The 18,945-nt window shown below is 48.1% G+C and overlaps 1 protein-coding gene and 1 long non-coding RNA gene across 50 annotated transcripts in view; one reads left to right on the top strand and one right to left on the bottom strand.

The window, feature by feature from the left end:
- The window catches only part of INPP4A (inositol polyphosphate-4-phosphatase type I A), a 164,154-nt gene that overhangs the window by 134,720 nt on the left and 10,489 nt on the right, over positions 1–18,945 (top strand). For 15 of the 49 annotated variants that reach the window (XM_028831535.2, XM_077958512.1, XM_028831542.2 and 12 more), the window contains 2 exons: positions 2,847–3,001; positions 13,054–16,356. In XM_028831535.2, coding sequence (XP_028687368.2) covers positions 2,847–3,001; positions 13,054–13,186 — 288 coding nt within the window. In that variant the 3' untranslated portion in view covers positions 13,187–16,356. Of the gene's footprint in view, positions 1–2,846; positions 3,002–3,590; positions 3,888–7,431; positions 8,064–13,053; positions 16,357–18,945 lie in introns of those variants that run through there. The other 34 variants (XM_028831532.2, XM_028831537.2, XM_028831541.2 and 31 more) reach the window with 5 other exon arrangements.
- On the bottom strand, positions 5,014–8,990 carry LOC144333673 (uncharacterized). The gene is made up of 2 exons (XR_013402593.1): positions 8,532–8,990; positions 5,014–8,471 (listed from the first exon to the last, which is right to left on the bottom strand). It is a non-coding gene; the product is annotated as an uncharacterized LOC144333673 (long non-coding RNA).

Below are 18,945 nucleotides of genomic sequence, written 5' to 3' on the forward strand. Positions count from 1 at the left end.
TAGGGCAGGGAACACACTGGCTGCGGGGGTCTCTGCAGCAGGGCAGAGGGGGCTCCCTACTGTGTTTTTTCTGGGGGGTTGCTAAACCCCCCTGGCCAGGCTGTGACAGCCTCTTACCTAAGCACCTTAAGAGATTTTGTGTGAAGAGCAAGCCTTTCCCACAGGACACGAAGAATACAGAGGGTGGCCGGGCTCGGTGGCTCACGCCTGTAATCCCAGCACTTTGGGAGGCCGAGGCCGATGAGTTACCTGAGGTCAGGGGTTCGAGACCAGCCCGGCCAACATAGTGAAACCCCATCTGTACTAAAAATACAAAAATTAGCCAGGCGTGGTGACGCATGCCTGTAATCCCAGCTACTCGGGAGGCTGAGGCAGGAGAATTGCTTGAACCTGGCAGGCGGAGGTTGTAGTGAGCCGAGATCACGCTACTGCACTCCAGCCTGGGTGACAGAGTGAGATTACATCTCAAAAAAAAAAAAAAAAAAACAAGAATGCAGAGGGTGACACAGCTAGGTGTCTGAACAGTGGTGGGGGACTGGGGGACGTGCACTCACTGATTCGTTCTCCTTAGAATACACACACAGGCAGCTTTACAGACAAGCGGTGCAGAGACCTTGTGCATGCCTTGTTTGGGAACTGTGGTCCTACCTGTCTATTGCCATGTAATAGAAAAATCCTTAAGTATAGGGACAACTGACCATCCCCTGTCACCAGAACAGAAAAGCAGTGCATCAAGTCCTGTATTTCTTGTTCCTGTAGAGGCCTCAGGGTGTACAAGCATGAGTGTAGAGGTGGCAGGCTCTCAGAGACCCCCAGTTGCATGTGTTCTCACGTTGCCCACCGAACCCCAGGCATCCCCTGGGGATAAGGGGTTGTGGGGCAGCAGTGCCAGCCACTCAGGTACTGAGTCCTCCCATCCTCAGTCTGACCAGAGCTGCTCTCTTTTTCAGGCTCTTATTTCTTTTCGTTTGTGTGTATGAACAAAGGGTCCCTGGCTAAATAGCTGGAATCCCTTTAGTCAGGTCTCAGCCCGTATCTCATGGATGGGGAGACCCAGCAGGGCACCAGAAGTGGCTGATGGCCATCTGGGATGGGAGCCTGGCACTGCAGCGCCCTCTCGGGCAAGGATGCATCACGGCCACCCCTGCCTGCCTTCCAGAACCTTACGTTAGCTCTGGATACAGCATCCATGAATTTAAAGCTTTTTGAAACCTGTAGTGCCAGCTTCCATCATGTGTTTGGGTCCTGAACTCTACAGCCCATAGGATTTAGTGCACACACCAGGCTCACTCTTGCTTTGTCAGTTACAACTTCACAAATGTGATTAATTTACTCTTCATTAGCTTAAGGTCTGCTTATCTGCTTAGAGCCTGTTAGTTTTTCTTTTTTCTTTCCTTCTTTTTGTCGGTCTGTTCTCAGAAGAAGCCTGTCCTCCTTCTGATTGTCTTGCCTGAACACTGAGTCTATTCTGTTTTGCCTTTCCCTAGACAAGGCTCTTAGCACTGTGCCACGTGTGCCATGTTCGTGTCTAGCGATGATCCTGGCAGTGACTGGCATGCTCTCTGGCTTTGCTGGCCTGCCAGGCAGGTGTTGTGCCATCTTCAGGAGTTGACGAGACACTGATATTTTTCTGGCGTACAACAGATACCTGGAGCCCGCCATCACATCACTTGGATGATGTTTCATTAGATACCAGCCTTGGCGTCATAGTGCAGTGTCTGATAGGGTGCATGGCCCTTTACCTGAAGCCCCTGTGGCCAGATGTTTTGGAACGCACAGGTTTTCAGATTGTGGAAAGTCCTGTGGTGCACAGTTGGTGTTTGTTTATGTAAGTAACATGGTGCACATCGCATGTGTGTACCATGGTATACATACAGGATTTAACATCCCCGAGGGAGCCTGAGACAGCACTCTGCAATCATATTATTGCCACACTGAAAAGTATGAATATTTACATAACATTAGATAAGTAAAGATTGTAAGTGGTCTTGTATCAGCTCAGGTCTGGTTGTGCTGCCAAATGAGATTGCCACAGATGTACAAGAAAAAAATCACCTTGTTTCAGAGCTTGCTGGATTTGGTGACTGTGTGCCTAGTATTGTATCTAGTGGTGCAGGGAAAATGCCCTGAAATCTCCCCGTGGGGAGAGGAGGTGCACTCAAGTGGCCTTTTCCCAGTCCGGAGTCTGCCCTGCCCCCTACTCTGTGAGCCATTCTGTTGTGAGGAGGGAAGTGTGCTGGCATTAACTCCGCGACCGGGAAAGGATGGCGGGAGGAGGCCTGTGGGGCTGGTGGTCAGGAGGTGGCCAAAGGGCAGTGCAACTTCTCAGCTGCTCCCGTCTGTGCAGGTGAGAGAGGAGAGTCGAGAGAGTAGGTCTGTTCCTTACCTTCCAGGAGATCTGGAGACCTGGCCCGGGACTATGGGCATCCTGAGAGTGGCTCTGGCTTCCCCAGTGGGTCATCTTTGCCGCTCTCTTTCCCTGAGGGATCAGCAGTGAAGGGCTGAACGTGACAAGAGGGCCCAGGCATGGTTTGGAAGGGGACAGCACACTGCAAAAGAGTGTCCTGTGGGAGAAGACAGGCCACATGAGGGATGGCAGGGATGACGGCAGGCCCACAGGCAGCATGCTCCCCAAAGGGCTGGTGTCTGTAAGTGACTTGGTTTCTGTTACCAGCTCTGGCAGGGCGTGGAGTTGGGGAACAGAATGGGAGCATCTGGCCAGGCCTGGGTGCTGAGTTTCTGTCCCTGCCCTTGCTGGGCTGCTTGGGAGCCTCTCTTGGGTGTGAAAGGTGCTGCCTTTCTGCGGAGCCTCGCCTCCTAAGCACGGCCCATGTTTCTGTTGGCAGATCTGCCGTCGCCTCAATGGGGTCCGGTTCACCAGCTGCAAGAGCGCGAAGGACCGTACAGCCATGTCGGTGACGCTGGAGCAGTGCCTGATCCTGCAGCACGAGCATGGCATGGCCCCGCAGGTCTTCACCCAGGCCCTGGAGTGCATGCGCAGGTGAGTGCTGCAGCCAGGCCGTGCGCCCCGCCTGCCCCGGCCCGTGTAAACTGCAGATGAGCTGGTGCCCTGCTCCTGCCCGCGGGGCCTACCCTGCATGAGCCCCTTGACTCCAGCCGTCACACTTGAGTTTGACAAACCAGTCAAACTATTGGCACAATCAAATTCAGACAGGGTGCTCTTGTAAGGAAAGGTGAGGGGAAAGAGCTAGCAGGACTTTCTGAGCAGGACTGCCCGGAAAACCGGTAGACTGGTGGGCCAGCCAGGGGTCAGGCAGCTAAACGGGAAGCTGGGATGCAGCCGTGACGTGCAGTGCCCTGCTGGCTACCTGCCTGGCCGTGGGTGTGACTTCAGGCCAGTGCTTTCTCAGCAGGCATCTGCTGTTGTCGTCGTGTACATATTGATATCCGCACATTTCCAAACTCGAGCGAAGCAACGCGTCTGCAGGTTGCACCGGTCTGCTCCGCTGCTTCTCTAGCAGTCAACACAGTTGGCTCTCACGAGCCAAGTGTCACATGAGTGTTTTATCATGAGAGCTGTCCGTGTGCCCTGGCGACCTCACCCTAATGATGTTCTGATTCTGAGGCAGCAGGCGTGTTTGCAGAATGAAACCCGGAACTAAAAGTGTCTCCTGTTGATCGATGCCTTGTTTCAAGCACTGCTGGGCAGCCCCCTACCTCACATACCAAAAGAAAGGATAAGAAACCTGGTTTCCCGTCTCCTTCGATGTAGTCACCAATGCTGTTAAAGTCTCGTTTCCAACGGTCACTTCTACTAAATGTTCTGTATCATTTGTCCTCTCACCAAATTATTTAAAGTGTTCAATTCTCTTATCCTTTCTGTATGTTTCTGCCATTTGACCTTCTCACAACAATGCACAAAAGCAGCGCGCGAGTCCCTGCCTCTTGATAAGCGCATTTTGTAGAAATGGAATCGTTTTGTCCTGTGTTGTCTTTCCAAGTTCATCCCAACCTCTCTGTGAAAGCTCGCCATCCCTCTGCCCAGGCTCAGGGAAGCAGTGGAGACTCAAAGACCCCTGCTCCGGGGCGCCTTTTTAAAATTTTAATTCCCTGGTCTGCTCCCCAGGAGCCTCGGTGCCCTTCAGGCCTGATGTCCAGTGTGACCCTGGTGCTGAGGGACGGCGGCTGCGCCTGTGCCCATTAGCTGCACGGGGGTGGGAGGGGACGTTCTGGTGAGCTGCAGACCTCCGCCAGTAAAGAAAGGAGAACGAAGCGGACAGGGATCCCTGTGGTGGTGGCAGCAAGGAGCAGGATCAGGGCGAGTCAGGAGCCGGCGCCCCAAGTTAGGCACACAGTCCACGCGGAGACCTCTACTCAGTTCTTGGGCTCTCAAACAAGTTCAGCAAAAACCATTCATTCTGACCACCTCTGAACAGAGACCCCAGGAGACCAGTGACAAAGTGGCCCCAGGGAGAGCCACAGTGCGATGGCTGGCCTGCCACTGAGCCCAGACCCGCAAGGGCCCTGTCCGCCTGCCCCAGCCTACTTGGGTTGTATGCTCAGGACAGCTGCTACAGTTACAACTGTTAGGATGCACAGTGCACAAAGCACTTTTTATAACTTTTAATCACATAAGGAATTGAAAATCCTTGTAGGAAAATTAGAAAATACAGATAAACACCCACACTAGTTCTTCAGAACCCTCCCCACAAAGAATCCCCCGGTTTCGTACTGTGAACAGGTAGCGCTGCTGACATTTGGATAGATTCTGAGATAAGAGACGTGTGTGCCTGCATCTGGGTGTGAGGACGTACACGGGGGCTAACCAGTCCCTGCATTACACCAAGCAGAAACACCCACATGCACAAACAAGTGTAATTATATTTGCAGTTAACAGTCTTGTGAGCATTTTTTAGGTTAATAAATGTAGACCTTCTCTCTCTCTTTTTTTTTTTTGAGGTGGAATCTTGCTTTGTCACCCAGGCTGGAGTGCAGCGATGCAATCTTGGCTCACTGCATCCTCTGCCTCCAGATTTTAAGCAATTCTCCTGCCTCAGCCTCCTGAGTAGCTGGGATTACAGGCACCAGCCACCACACCTGGCTAATTTTTTGTATTTTTAGTAGAGATGGGGTTTCGCCATGTTGGCCAGGCTGTTCTCAAATTCCTGACCTCAGGTGATCCATCCACCTTGGCCTCCCATAGTGCTGGGATTACAGTTGTGAGCCAGCACACCCAGCCACTTTCCACACACTATAATTTATCCAATTTGCTGTCGTTTAATATTTAAAAGCTGTATATGGTTTTCCAGCATTTTAATCAAAGGCACAGTGAATATCATTATACATTCTCCTAGCCACATTGCCTTAGGTTAAAAAGTATACATGTTTGTAAGGCTTTTGCATAATTTTAGTACAGATCATCAAATGGTCCCCACAGTAGCCGCTCTCGTGCCCGGTGTCCCAGAGTGCACAGGACACTACCCGTGCCGGGCGCTATCTGTCCTGTCACTCTCGTGAGGCTTCTGAAGCTGTAAGGGCTGTTGTTTCTCCGCGTTAGCGGTAAGGGCCCTGGGGCCTGGCAAAGGGAAGGAAGGCCCTTCCTCCTGGGGAACAGGCAGCATTCCCTCTACCTCGCCCTCTTCCTCTCTCAGCACCCCCCTGCCTCCAATCATGGATGTCTTCTTAACTTGCTTATTTATTGGTTTTCTGAAATCTCTACAGTGAACATGTATTACTCTTAATAGTTTTTTAAGAAGTTATAAAAACAAAACAAAGCCGCATCTTACTTTACCTGTGCCTGCCCCGGAATTCTCACACCAGCCCTGGGGACACGGCTCGCTGCCACCTTGAGCCGACCCTTGCAGGTCTGAGGCTCTTGTCACAAGCATTGGTTTTAAGGGGACTTCTGTCTTTGGTACAATCCCATGAGGGGAAGACATGTACCTGTTCAGACGGCTGCAAGCCGAGGTGGCTGGGTCACAAGCTAGCAGCTCTGGCCGCTGGGGTGCCGAGGACCTGCAGTTTAGCGGAGAGCCCCAGAAGGCAGCGTAAACTTCCACCCTGCCCGTGGGTGGACGGGGACGTTTTGGTTCATGGCTTTCTGGCTTGCATCTTATCAGACGGAAGAGTAGAGCATGCAGGTGGGGTGGAGGCGGTGGGGGCCAAGGTGGCACCCAGGCTTTTCTCCTGGAGGCCCAGGGTGACTGGTGGCCAGGGCTGTGCTGTCAATGTTCAGCCACCAGCCCTCTCCCCAAGAGCCCTGATCTGTCATGTTGGCCATTTCTGTGGCATAAATGCTTCTGCCAGGGCCCGTTTCAGGCTCCCAATGTGGCACCACTGAACATGGAGTTGGGAAGAGAGTCACACATTTGGCCACTGGGGCGCCCCTGCCCCCAGTCCTGGGGCTGACGCCCTCGAAGTAGGCCTTCCTGAGGGTAGCCACAGGGCCCCCCACCAGCCTGTCCTGGCAGGGAGTGTGGCAGCGGGCCAGTGTTCCGCGGCTTGGGAATCGCGCCCTCGCAGAACGGCACATTCCAGCAGGGCCACGGGGCCTTTGGGCTCCTCTGGGAGAGCTGGGGAGGGCCCTGTGTGAAGAGGAACCCTGGGCCTCCTGCCGCCCCATCTCCCAGTGGAGCCTTCACAAGCTGCCTGCTGTGTCCTCAGGCCTCTGATTCTGTGTCACTGCTGCCACTTGGCAGACATAAATGTGCTCCCAGAGTCGTGTGGTGCTAGGTACCATCTCACCTCAGTGCAGTTCTTCTGTAGCACCAAAAGGGGAGAGAAGCCCCAAATTTCCAGTGTGGTATTGGCTGGATTCCACCCTTGGGGATGCTTGTAGAACCCTAACTTGCAAAGATGGAAACAGCAGTTCGCTCGTGCCTGCACGGCTGAGCCTGGAACCCGAGGCGGGGCTGGCGGGGGCTCTGCGCTTGGTTGGTTGGTACCTGAGGTAAATGGTTTTCGTTTGCGTGGTTGATCAAGAGGCAGCTTTGGCCAAATCCTTTGTACCACCCCCTGCTCAGGCATCTGTGAGAAGGTCAAACCCCCAATGGTTCTTCATGTTCAGCTTGCTTCTCAGAAGTCCCTGTGTGTGCAGCATGTGGGAGCATGGCCGGGCGGCATGGAGTTGGGCTTGGCCAGCCGAGAGAGTGAACATGGAAAACCATTCGTTCAACCTACATGTGTTTATTTTCAGTAGATTGCAGTATTTTTTCTTATTTTCACTTCTCTTTCTCTCCTTTTTTTTTCCTGTAACTGTGCTGGTTTTGTTTTGGTCTTCCTCTCATACCCGTTTCTGCATTCCATCTTTTCTTTCTCTTGTGACTTCATTTCATTTTTGTTTAACCTTATCTTTTGGTTCTCTTCTTTATCCCATCCTTTTTGATAAAACCCATCGCATGTGTCTTCTTTCTTTCTTTATTTTCTTTCATTTTTCGTTTTTCTTTCTCCCAAACTTTTTCCTTTTCACAGCATTGGAACACGGGAGGTAGTCACCCAGAAGAACTTGAGCGGCCTGGTGCCCATCCGAGACTTAAGGCTAGACCCCAGCCTCCTCTGTTCCATTCCTTTATTGGCTCTGAGCCCCAATTTACTGATTGTGTGGCTCTTTCTGAGCATAGCATACCTGGTGACCAAATTGCGTTGCAAATGAGTATCATTCTGAAAAATTAATAAGTCACAAGAAAAACAAAAGTGCCAGAACATGTCCAGCCACCGTGTACCTAACTGGACAGAAGGAATGTGTCAAAGCGTGGTCTGCCAAGAAATATTTCATGCCTTACATTTTGACGTTTTGTTCTTCTGAACTGTAAATATCTGCCAAATTATTTCACCAAGAAGACTTGTTTGTTTAGCTCCTGTAGCATCTTCAGTGCTTGTAACATGTTCTTACGGTACCCTGTCACTGCACTGTTTAGCTGGCCTGGAATTCCTTGTGCCACGTCTCTACCTTCTGATGTACAACTATCTGTCACCTGTACCTCTCATGTGCCCTGTTTCCAAGAGAAACTAGTTCTGTTTGAAGAGAATTTGTATATTTGATACTATTCTTTAAGTGGACTGCTAACCCTTCCTTTCCTTTCAATGACAAACAAAAAGAAAAAGACAGATGCTTTATAACCGGCCCATCTAGAAAAACCTATCTAATAGGACATGTACTTTCTGCTTTCATTTCCAAGCGTAGTCCCTGAATTACAGTCGCAAACAGTTTGCAGAGTCCTACCATTTCCTTGCTTATGTTTATTATTTCCAATTAAGGATGACACAAAGCTGTGAATACAGTAGTACACTGTAGCAAGAGCCAGGCACAGTCAGACACAGAAAGATCACCTACTGCATACGCCAGACACAGAAAGAGCACCTACTGCATACGCCAGACACAGAAAGATCAGCCACTGCATACGCCAGACACAGAAAGAGCACCTACTGCATACGCCACAGAAAGATCACCTACTGCATATGCCAGACACAGAAAGAGCACCCACTACATACGCCAGACACAGAAAGAGCACCTACTGCATACGCCAGATAGAAAGATCACCCACTACATACGCCAGACACAGAAAGAGCACCTACTGCATACGCCAGACAGAAAGATCACCCACTACATACGCCAGACACAGAAAGAGCACCTACTGCATACGCCAGATAGAAAGATCACCCACTACATACGCCAGACACAGAAAGATCACGTACTGCATACGCCAGACACAGAAAGATCACCCACTGCATACACCAGACACAGAAAGAGCACCTACTGCATACGCCAGACACAGAAAGAGCACCTACTGCATATGACATTAGATTTACTCTTCACCATGTAAGGATCATTCAGCTGGTTCGAGGAATTAATGCATATAGTCACCAAAGGCTGTTAAAGTTATATACTTTTATTTATTTTAAAGCAGTATTTTTCATTTAAAAATGATATCTTTAATTGCAGATTAAAGTTCCAACATCTTTTCTCTCTTACTAATCAAATATGATTGATAATCAAATCAAATCAAAGAAAAATTGCCAAAAAAAAAGATCCCTGACTTGTGGGCAGTTGCGGTGGATGGAGCCGTGAGAGCGGCAGGCGCTCTGGTTTCTGCCGGTGCCCCTCAGTCCTCACGCGGCATTCCCTGCAACGCGATGACGTGTAACCTTAACACCCATGTGGGGCAGAGGGTAACTGTACACCTGTAAAGGTGACCAAATAGATCAGGAAGAACTCCCCACACCCTGTGCAGGACAGGCAGCGGCTTCTCTGTTTTCCAGTTCATATTACGTTGTGCCCCCACTTCCTATCTCCAGCTAGTTCCCCATACACTGTAGTTGATGAAGACAATTTTCTTTAACCAGGCCAGAAAAATGGGAATGAATTTAGAGAAGTTTGCTTTTCCAGAAACTTGACACCCACGCATGCCCAGAAATCCAGTCGACCACAAAAGTCCTCTCTCCAGGACTCCCAGACCTTACCCCGGGCTTTCTCTCATTCGGTCTCAGCTCAGAGTCTGGGTCCTAGGAGTCATAGAAGCGGTTAGCAATGAATGGCAAATGCTAGACTCGACACTTTACATTCTAAAGCGTAAGACCATCCTGAGCACTGCAGGCTCCCCAGGGCAGGTGTCCCCTGTGTGTCACCCCGTAAGTGAATCCACGCTTCTCCAAGTGCAGCGTGTTCACTTGTCTCTTCTAAAATAAATGAGGTGGCTGTTGTGGCGTAGCTCCTGGCAGCCTTCAGTAGGGAGTCTCTCACCAAACGCCAGCTCCTGGGTGGTGTAAGCTCTGGTAGCATGACAGCAGTCCCTGGGCAGCGTCCTGTCCAGCCTGTGATTATTTGAAAGGCATGTTTGCCTCTTTCCCTCTTTCACATTGAGCCGTGCACTTCACCTGAGACCATCTTGTTTGCATTATTTGAAAGCAAGAAACAGAGTCCACAGCCTCCTCCAGGTCCCATTTCACAGCTTCCTGGTCCTGCTCCTGGTAATGTGGTTCCAGTGCCTGCAGTGGTGACTCACGCGCACTCCCACCTCCACAGCAGGGCTAGTGGCAGGGCAGAGCCCATGCACAGAGGGGGCCCTCTGACTGCAGACAGCACCCCTCCCTCTCCCAGGGTTCAGGGATGCTTCTGTGGCATCCTCTAGGGGCCCCTCCCAGGCCCCTGCCCCACAGCACAGAGAAGCTGTGCCCAGGCCGAGGAGCCCCTCCCAGGGGGCCTCAAGGACACCACGGCCTGATCCTTGATTGTCACCACACCTTTTCGCCCATGTGGGCTTGGCCCTTGGGCTGAGAGAAATGAGACCAAAGGGAGCGAGATAAGGTTCTTGGTTTCTCTCCACCAGGGGCTGGGTGAACATCAGTATGCCGCCTGTGCGCTTGGAGAGCTACCAGAAGGACACCATGAGATTAGCGTAGGCAGTGGGCTGGTGTTGGCTTTTTACAACTTAAAGTATTTGAGAAAAGAAACTCCGTTGCTCTCCCTTTATGCTGAATTTTAATGTCACTAAGGCCTTTTAACTCATGAAATCAGGCCAAATACATATTCAAAATCTTACTTGCTTTAGTGAGAAATAGGATGAAACAAAGATGGGGAGATGATTCAAGAAAGGGGTCACTGACATTTAGTGATGGTTTTTAGTTGCTTATACAGTAGTAGTGCTGAGGCACTGTCAATGTCAACCAGCTCCTGGTGTCCAGGGAAACCATGATCAGGAGTGGCTCTCTTTGGTTGGTCTTATAAAATTGTTGTGTAAGTTTTTTCAACTAAGGTGACAGTCACCATTTACACCTATGGCTTGGTTCCAGCAGAGATTTTAACACGATGGCCTGTTCCCCCACAAAGTGGCAGGTGTAGCAGCCACGCCATGCTTGGCCATAGAATCACTAAGATCCTGATGACTGCAGATGAGTTCTCAAGTAGAAGACCCCACTGGAACCGGAAAATAGAGGATTCCCTAAAATTACCTGTCATATGGGGTGTCCATTTTAATTTTCATTTCAAAAATGGATGCCCTTGGAAAGAAATAATTTGTTGATATAATAAAATAATCGTGGAGCTTTGAAATAATTAAGTCCCTCTTGCTAAAATCTATCTAAGACCACCTCAACATGTACCATTGATTCCTAAAAAGTATGCAGCCAATGTAATCAGTGGAGGTGTCCTGCCTTAGGGCAGCAGCTTGGCCTCTGCAGCAGGAAGCCCCAGTTAGCACAGGCTGCCCTCGCCACCTCTACACACCTCGCCCCGGGCCCTCTTGCCAGCTCATCCGCACAGGCAGGTGGCGGAATGACTGTCGGCTTGTAGATCAGCCACATCAGCCGGATTTTGCAAATTCAGACATCTGGGGGAAAGTAAATACAATTTGATTTGAAAACTACATTGAAATGAAAGTATAATCTTTATTATAATTTCACGTCTGATGTGTTCAGCCAGCTAAACTAGGCACTAGCTCCTTTAGCATGTAAATAAAAGATAACGTCAAAGTTCACAAATTATTCTGCCTCGCGCCTCACGGCAGTTTAGTGTTTACTAGTGATAGGTGGTTTTTAAGCAGTTTGTACGTTTCTATATAAATGGAGAAGCCATATCTGAAGTAGTTCATTAATGTAAGAGTTTCCAAAGATTAAAGGAGATTAACTGTATATAAGAACCTATAGCTTCTGCTTTAAGTGGAAGTACGTTTTTGATTACTGAATGAATGTTAGGCAAACATGATTGTTCCTTGCTCCAGGGGGCCTGCTCCTGTGGCCTAGGTGTTCAGCTCAGATGACACACATCTAGCTGAGACCTTGAGGCTCTGTGACAAGAAAGCATATCCAAGTTACCAAATTAGTTATAACAACCAGGTGGATACTTTTCTAAACTATCGGAGCTTAGCTTTTGAATAAAAATTACTGTCTTACCAAAAGTATTTTACATGTTCTTGATAATGAGACTGTCATTTTCACTTTAAAAGGCTTGAGCAATTGCCACTAATGTTTTTTTTTAAATGCATGACATAATGGTCTTCACACAATTTGAAGTTTTTTAAAAAAATCACTGTTTCTTGGTAACTGCAAATTTTACATCTCATAAGGGGAATTTTGTACTAAATTTGATAACTAGTTGATTTCACTGCTAGTCTTAGAACAGTATAAAGCTATGAAGTTATACTGTGCTGTGGGAAGTCATTTATGTTTAAAATCGCTTTTGCCAGTTAGTTTTATGTCTACACCTGAACATTTCCCAGAGAACTCCCCGGATGCGCTCACTGAGCAGGTGAGGCCACCTCACGCAATGTTTGTTTTTGTCCCCTGGATTGCCATGGCAACCCTCCATCAAATGCAGCTGGGGATGATGCTGGTAGTGAGTTCTCTAGGGAAGGGTACCTGTGGGCTCTCACTGGCTCAGTGGCACCTGTGCAAGAGGGAATACGTGGGGGCAGCCCACCTGTGGAAGGGTGACTGGCTGCTACCAGAACTCGGTGAGATCCCTCCCTCATAACATTCCAGCCCTGATTGCCAGGCTGCTCTGCAGACAGTGCATGAACCCACTGGATTACCTGGCACCCAGAACAACTGTCCTCCGGGAGACAGCAGACCAGAACAGCCTCCCTAGCCAGCTGGCTTTGCTACCTGTTGAATTCTGCAAAGAAAGTCCGCATTTTGAATTCGATGTGACTGCAGCTCTTGCTAATATAGAAAAGTGCAGCTCTTTAAAGCTCTGAAGTGCAACTTTAGTAAGAGTAGTAGTATTTCTCTTTCCACTTCATTTGCTGTGTAAGAGAATCTTGGAACCACAAGTTATGGTAGAACCCCAGATGACTCAGACATGAGCTACATGAAGCCATTCACTTGGAAAACGTTTGCTTCCACTTAGCTACAGTGCTGCTTTTAGGAACGCACAACTCACAGCCCCATGCAGCATGTGTCCGTCTCTGTGCTTCTTAGTTGCCTTGTTCAGAAACCTGCCATCTTACGTATGTATTTGTTGTAAATGAGTCCGGCACCCATTTAAATTAATCTTTTTTTTAATGTTATGAAAATAATCAGTTCATTTCATCTTAGTTTAAGTCTTTTCTTTTTTCCTTTTTTACTGCTGTCATTTCTTGTGCTTGTTTTTTTCCCCAGTGAGGGTTGTCGAAGAGAAAATACAATGAAGAATGTTGGAAGTCGCAAATATGCATTTAATTCCCTGCAGCTGAAGGCTTTCCCCAAGCATTACAGGCCTCCCGAAGGGACTTACGGAAAAGTTGAAACGTGAACACACGGTTTCCTCTAATTAGCTGTTACATAATAAATGTGGGTACCCTCTAGTGTCATATATGAATTCTTCAAGAAGACCCGAAGGATTGGTTTTTATTTTTTGTGGTTTTTTTTTTTTTTTTTTAAAAAGAAACATTTCACTAAAGAGTTTCTGGAGCATGTTTTTTGTTTTTTGGGTTTTTTTTTTCCCATTGGAATCAATAGGAGGTAATGTTTGGCTCAATAGTGTGGACAGTAACAACTGCCCATTTCAATAGCCTTTGGCTGTAACTACACAGATCTCATCAATAGTTACCTACATGAATCAAGCTAGGTTTGTCCGAAATGCTAGAAGACTTTTTCAGACGCCTACTTGCTCACTTATTTTTCTACAGAGTAACTCAAAAGTGACCATTGAATTACAATCCACTTTGTAAAAATCTGAATGTAAAACAGTAAATAATAAATTAAATAATTGGATCGTAGGCAGACCAATAAATGTGATTTGGGGAAAGAAGCTAGCACCATCTCATGTAGTGAGAATAACGGGTTCTAGTGAATTATCCTATCTACACCACCACCTGAAGAAGTTGAAAGAAAGATTGATAAATCAACGGGAGATAAGACTTGGTTAGAAGGTAACATCTGCAAGGCACCCCACACAGTTGGGGCCACTCTTTTTTCTGTCCCTCATGAGTTACAGAACAGGGAGTCTGCTGGAGACACAAAGCCAGCAGTAAGGTCCCTTTAGCCTGTCTCCTGTTCTCTGAAGCTCCCTGCCTAGGCTTCCCCATGCCCAGAGGACACATCTCCCCTTCTTCTCTAGATGTTAATCTAGGGCTTCAGATGTGGCATGTCAACACTCCCATGGGGAATTTATGACCATAGAGATAGTAGAAACCTAAATATTTTCGGAAAAATTTTTTTTTGCAGGATTTCCAATTCATCTTCGAAAAGACAGTACAATCGTGTTTGAACGTCTGATAAAAGTGTCTTATTTTTAGGTTTGCAATAATTGTTACTTTCTTATTCTCATTCTTATGTAAGATGACAATTGAGAAACAGTTGAAATTATTCTCCTCAAATGAGATTTTGAAAGGGATTTATGGGCCATAAAACTTAGGAATTTCATAGAAAATTGTGTCTGGTCATCTTTTATAAGATGATGATGAGTCTTATCTGCACATAGCAGACTTTTTTTCTTAGGAGTTTATATGTTTTATTGATTCTGTTTATGATGTTTACATGTTCTTGAAAAGGTTGTCAAAGAAATATATATGGCACATATTAATGATGCTGATCCTAATGATTTGTGAACCTCCTAGAAATTCTTATGTCTAAAAACCTAGAGATTCTTCTGGTTCCTTTAGAAACATGTAACAGACTTGGGCCAGGGGTGCTGAGGCACGGGGAGGACTGCTTCTTGGCAGGAACACAGAGGGGGAGGGCATCAGGTAGGGGTGGAACTGGATGACCTTCCAGACCCGCTCCTACTCAGAAGTCAGCGCGCAGGCAGAGCCTGCTGTCTCCCGATGCTTGCAGGGAGGAAAATGTCTGTGGAGGACACTTTAATGAAGGATGAAGCTCTCTGCCGCTCCCTCGAAGCTGGGTTCACTGTGGCAGGCAGGAGGCCGAGAAACTCCTCCCGCCAAACCCACTGCTCAGGTGGCTGCTGCTGGTGTCAGTCTCCTTTTTAAGTGTCAGTTTCTGTTCACAGACAGTTCGTTTCAATATGGCTGATTTACCCTTTCACCTCCCCACCATCTCATTTAATTGGTAAATTTTTAGTTCCATCTTTTCTCATTTGAACTTTAAAAAAAAAATCTCCTTGCTTTTAAAAAATACAAGTATTACTCACATAGTTTTCAGATCTTTTTTGTCCGAAGAGCATTAAATATCTGCACTTATCAAAGGGAATATAGCAGATGTTGATCATCTGTCAGCAGTTTTGCATGTGGCACCTTTATACGAATTATTTTCCCAATTTTCGCTTTCTGTAATGGGTCACCATAAAACTGTAAGACTTGGCAAATGCTGTAGAAAAGGTTCGGGTTTCAGGATCTTTCTGAAGGCATCGTTCCTGGGCGTCCGGCACCTGCAAGGGTGTGTGTTGCACAGCCCTGGAGGCCAGCAGCTCCTCTCTTCTCTAGAAGTTTCGAGTTTTCAGAGGTGCAGGGAAGGCAGTTTTACAGGTTACCATAAAATAGAGGTTCCGTCTATTCCATCCAGTGTTCCTTACAATGCCTCCCCATTTAAAAAGAAAAGAGATCTGTGGAAAACCGGGAATGTCATGTGGATTCTGTCAGAGCTTCTACAGAGCACAGTTGCCTTTAGTTTCCTTTAAAGATGTAAAAATATTGTATAATACAGTTTTGTCCCTACGCAATTGTATTTGCCAAGCTTAGTGCATTATGATACCTTTATTTATTTGTTTTGGGCAGTATTAATATATATATATATAAACATACAGTTACTGTTTTATATATTCTTAGGTCATTCAAAGCCATGTATGCTGTAAATGTGCTAGTCTTTAGAATGACACATAATAAATAACTGACAAGATATTAAATGTGGTCTTGCCTGATTGATCCTATTGGGAGGACTAGTTCTACGTGACCAGCCTGTGACGGGACCGTTGTTGTTGGGCATTGCGTTGAGAGCTCGGGTGCTGAGTACATATGTTTGTAAACATGGGACCGTGGGAGACTTCCATTTTATAAGCTTGTTTCTGCCTAATCTGAAGCAGAGGGGCAACAGGGTCGAGGACTTTGGGAGCGGCCAGACCAGGTCCCAGTCCAGGTTCTGCCCCTCACTGGCTGGTGACTCTGAGCAAGCTGCTTGACCTCTCCAAGCCTCCGTGTCCTCGTGTGCAAAGTGTGGACAACAACGGTACCGTCCTCATGAGGAACGTGCAGCGCACCGCGGAAGCAGGTGCTCGTAAATGGCAGCCATTGTTGTTACCTTTCCGTCCGTGAACATGGACCACATCACCTCCGTGGGTAACCCAGTCCTTGTTGTGTGACTTGTCAAAATGCAGTTCCACTTGTATTGATAGTGACCCTGTTCATCGCCACCAGGACTGCATCTTGCACCACCGTGCCATCTTCTAGGCACACACGACCCGTTATCTCCCTTGGAAAAATTCCTCTCACTGGAAATGTACAATTAAAGAATGATTGAAATGTTTAACTCTTGGAGTTTTTAGTATTACCAGACTCCTAGAAATTTAAGCTACCACCAAAAATAACATGTGCCTTTTCCCTTTATTCTCACTGATGGTAGCAGTGCACCTCGTTTCAATGTCCATTGCGTTGATTACTGTGAACACTGAACATCTTTTATACCTTTATGGTATTTCTATTTTTGTGACTTCATTGGAGTGTTGGCCTATTTCATATAGATTGTTTGTAATATACAATGTATTAACCCCAGTCATATGTTGCACACTTTTTAACCTATTTGTCAGCTGTCTTTTGGTCTGTGGTAGGGGGTTATACAATATTTTAAATGGTTTATATAGTCACATATACCTGTCTTTCATTTTGATGCTTGTTCTGAATTGGAGTCCTGGCTTCACCATGGAAGGTGGGACATATGGGGCAGCCATGTCCTTGTGGGCACGGTGGTGTGGCTGCGTGCCCACGACGAGGGGCTGGACTAAAGTGCTCACTGGCACCTTGCTTGGTGCGTGGGCCGTGCTCAGTTTAATATTATTAATAGTTTCTACCTTCACTGTCGTGTCCCAGGATGATTTTTCAGCATTTACCTGTTCTTATTTCTAGGATGTTTATGGTTTCAGTTCTGCATTTAGATTACTCCATCTGGAATCATCTTGGTGTCAGTCCTGTGTTGTGCTTCGAGTATGCTAAAGTCAGAGGGAATCCCTCAAGGCCAGGCCTAATTTTGCTTCTCTTTAAAGTTAAGCCAAGGAGAAGACATGTCAGGACGCCCAGACATCAGCCACCGTGAGCTGCTTCCTGCCCTCCCTCCCCATGCCATTCCCCGCTTTGGTTTCCTGTTGAGTCTCTGCTTAGTACATGACTTGGCACAGTCTGGCTGCCCAGATCTAGGGGAGCTGTCCCAGGGAGGCTTTGCACTGGAGGAAGGTAAGAGGAGCTGGAGGTTGGAGCTTCCCGATCTGTGATTTTTCCGAGAACAGAAATGATTAGCCATGGGGGGCGGTTACTTCGTTATATGTTGTTCTACTGGGTAACCGCCCTCTGTTCTCTACCAGCATCAACCCGCAGGTTGGCACCATTTTTGAATAGAGGCTTCTCACAGTGTCCTCAGCAGTACTGAGTGCTCCTCGTGTTGTAGTAACGAGCAGCAGATCTCTGGTCACTCTGAAGGGCTGCCAGCCTTTCTCTTTTCTCACGCCTGGGGGAGAAGAGCTGTTCTGTGTGTAGGGGTGTTGGGAACACATGGACAGAAGGAACTGGCCTCATGTCCCATCGTGCTCCTGGGATGGCTCTTCTAAGACCAGCACTTCTTCCTGGCAGGCAGGCCCTCACAGAACTCTGCATTTGGAGATGGACAAACTGTCTTGTCACTTGCACCCCAAAATGTCCTTCTGTACAAGCCCCTCTTAAGAGCTGGTTTTCCGTAAGTTGTAGTGAGGGCACTGCTGTGCTATGCACAGGAGGAACCCCGGCCCAGAAGCACAAGCTCCCTGTGGAACCTGCAGGGATGGCAGTGATGACAGAACCAAGGGGGTCAAGGAAGGTTGGAGAGGAGTGGGCAGCAGAAAACAGCTCAGGCTGCCTGACCTGGCCCCCGGCTGCCCATGAGGGCCTCCGGAGAGGGGCGGAGCTGGCTTATCGGGATCCGTGATGGTTTTTACATTTTTAAAAGTGCCCTCTTCTCAGAGGCCCTGGTTATTTCCAAAAGTAGGAAGTAATCAAATTTACAGTGGATAAAATCCAGTATTTGAAATCAGGAAGACAGAAAAAAAAAAAGCAAAATAGCATCTCTTTCTGAGAGGTATATGCTGACCAAAAAGATCTTTCATTCCTGTGAACACCAGGCAGCGCAGCCTCTGGCAGAGAGAGGAGAGCTGGGTTGTAGAGATGGAAACTTGTGTTTGGCAGCCTGTCTGCTCCCAATAGGGGCCCTGGCCGCCACTGACCTCCTGATGCCTCACTGACGCTAACTGTGGGTACCAACCAGCACAGTGGACATCGGCCCCAGGATCAGTCTACGATTTGTCTGGAGGCCAAATGGTGACTTTTAAGTGGGGAAAACTGGTGGGGGCTTCACCGTGCTCTGCAGTGTAGTGGGATCTGTGAGCTGGCCTGCACAGGCACTCCCTCCCCTGCCAGGTACACCAGGGAAGCTTCTTCAGCCTGAGGCTGCGCCCTCCGTACAATTCCACCCCCATCCTGTGCCAACAGCAGGCAGACGGAGAGTAGCTTGGTCTTGTTTTTATTAGCTATGGCTCTCCAGGCTATGACAGGGCTCCCAGGGTGCAGCCTCAGAATGCCCATACTCTCTAGATCCCTCCACCGCGCCCGTGTCTTTGCCATGACTTCTTCCTGCACCAGGCACCATGCGCCTTGCAAGCCAGTCCAGGCAGGTCTTCCACACTCTGTTGTCCCACATAGCAGAAAAAGCTGAGTAGACAGGGTAGGAAACATACTTCTGTCCCCATGGCTCCGAGGAGGATGCTGTGTTAGATGGATGGAGACAGACACAGCACTTCACTGCCTCCTCCTCCTCGCCACCCGGCCCTCCCTTGGTGTCTGTGGCCTGACTCTCTCCTGGTGGTCCTACGTCTCTGAC

Source organism: Macaca mulatta, chromosome 13 (assembly GCF_049350105.2).
Source record: "Macaca mulatta isolate MMU2019108-1 chromosome 13, T2T-MMU8v2.0, whole genome shotgun sequence".
NCBI lineage: Eukaryota > Metazoa > Chordata > Mammalia > Primates > Cercopithecidae > Macaca > Macaca mulatta.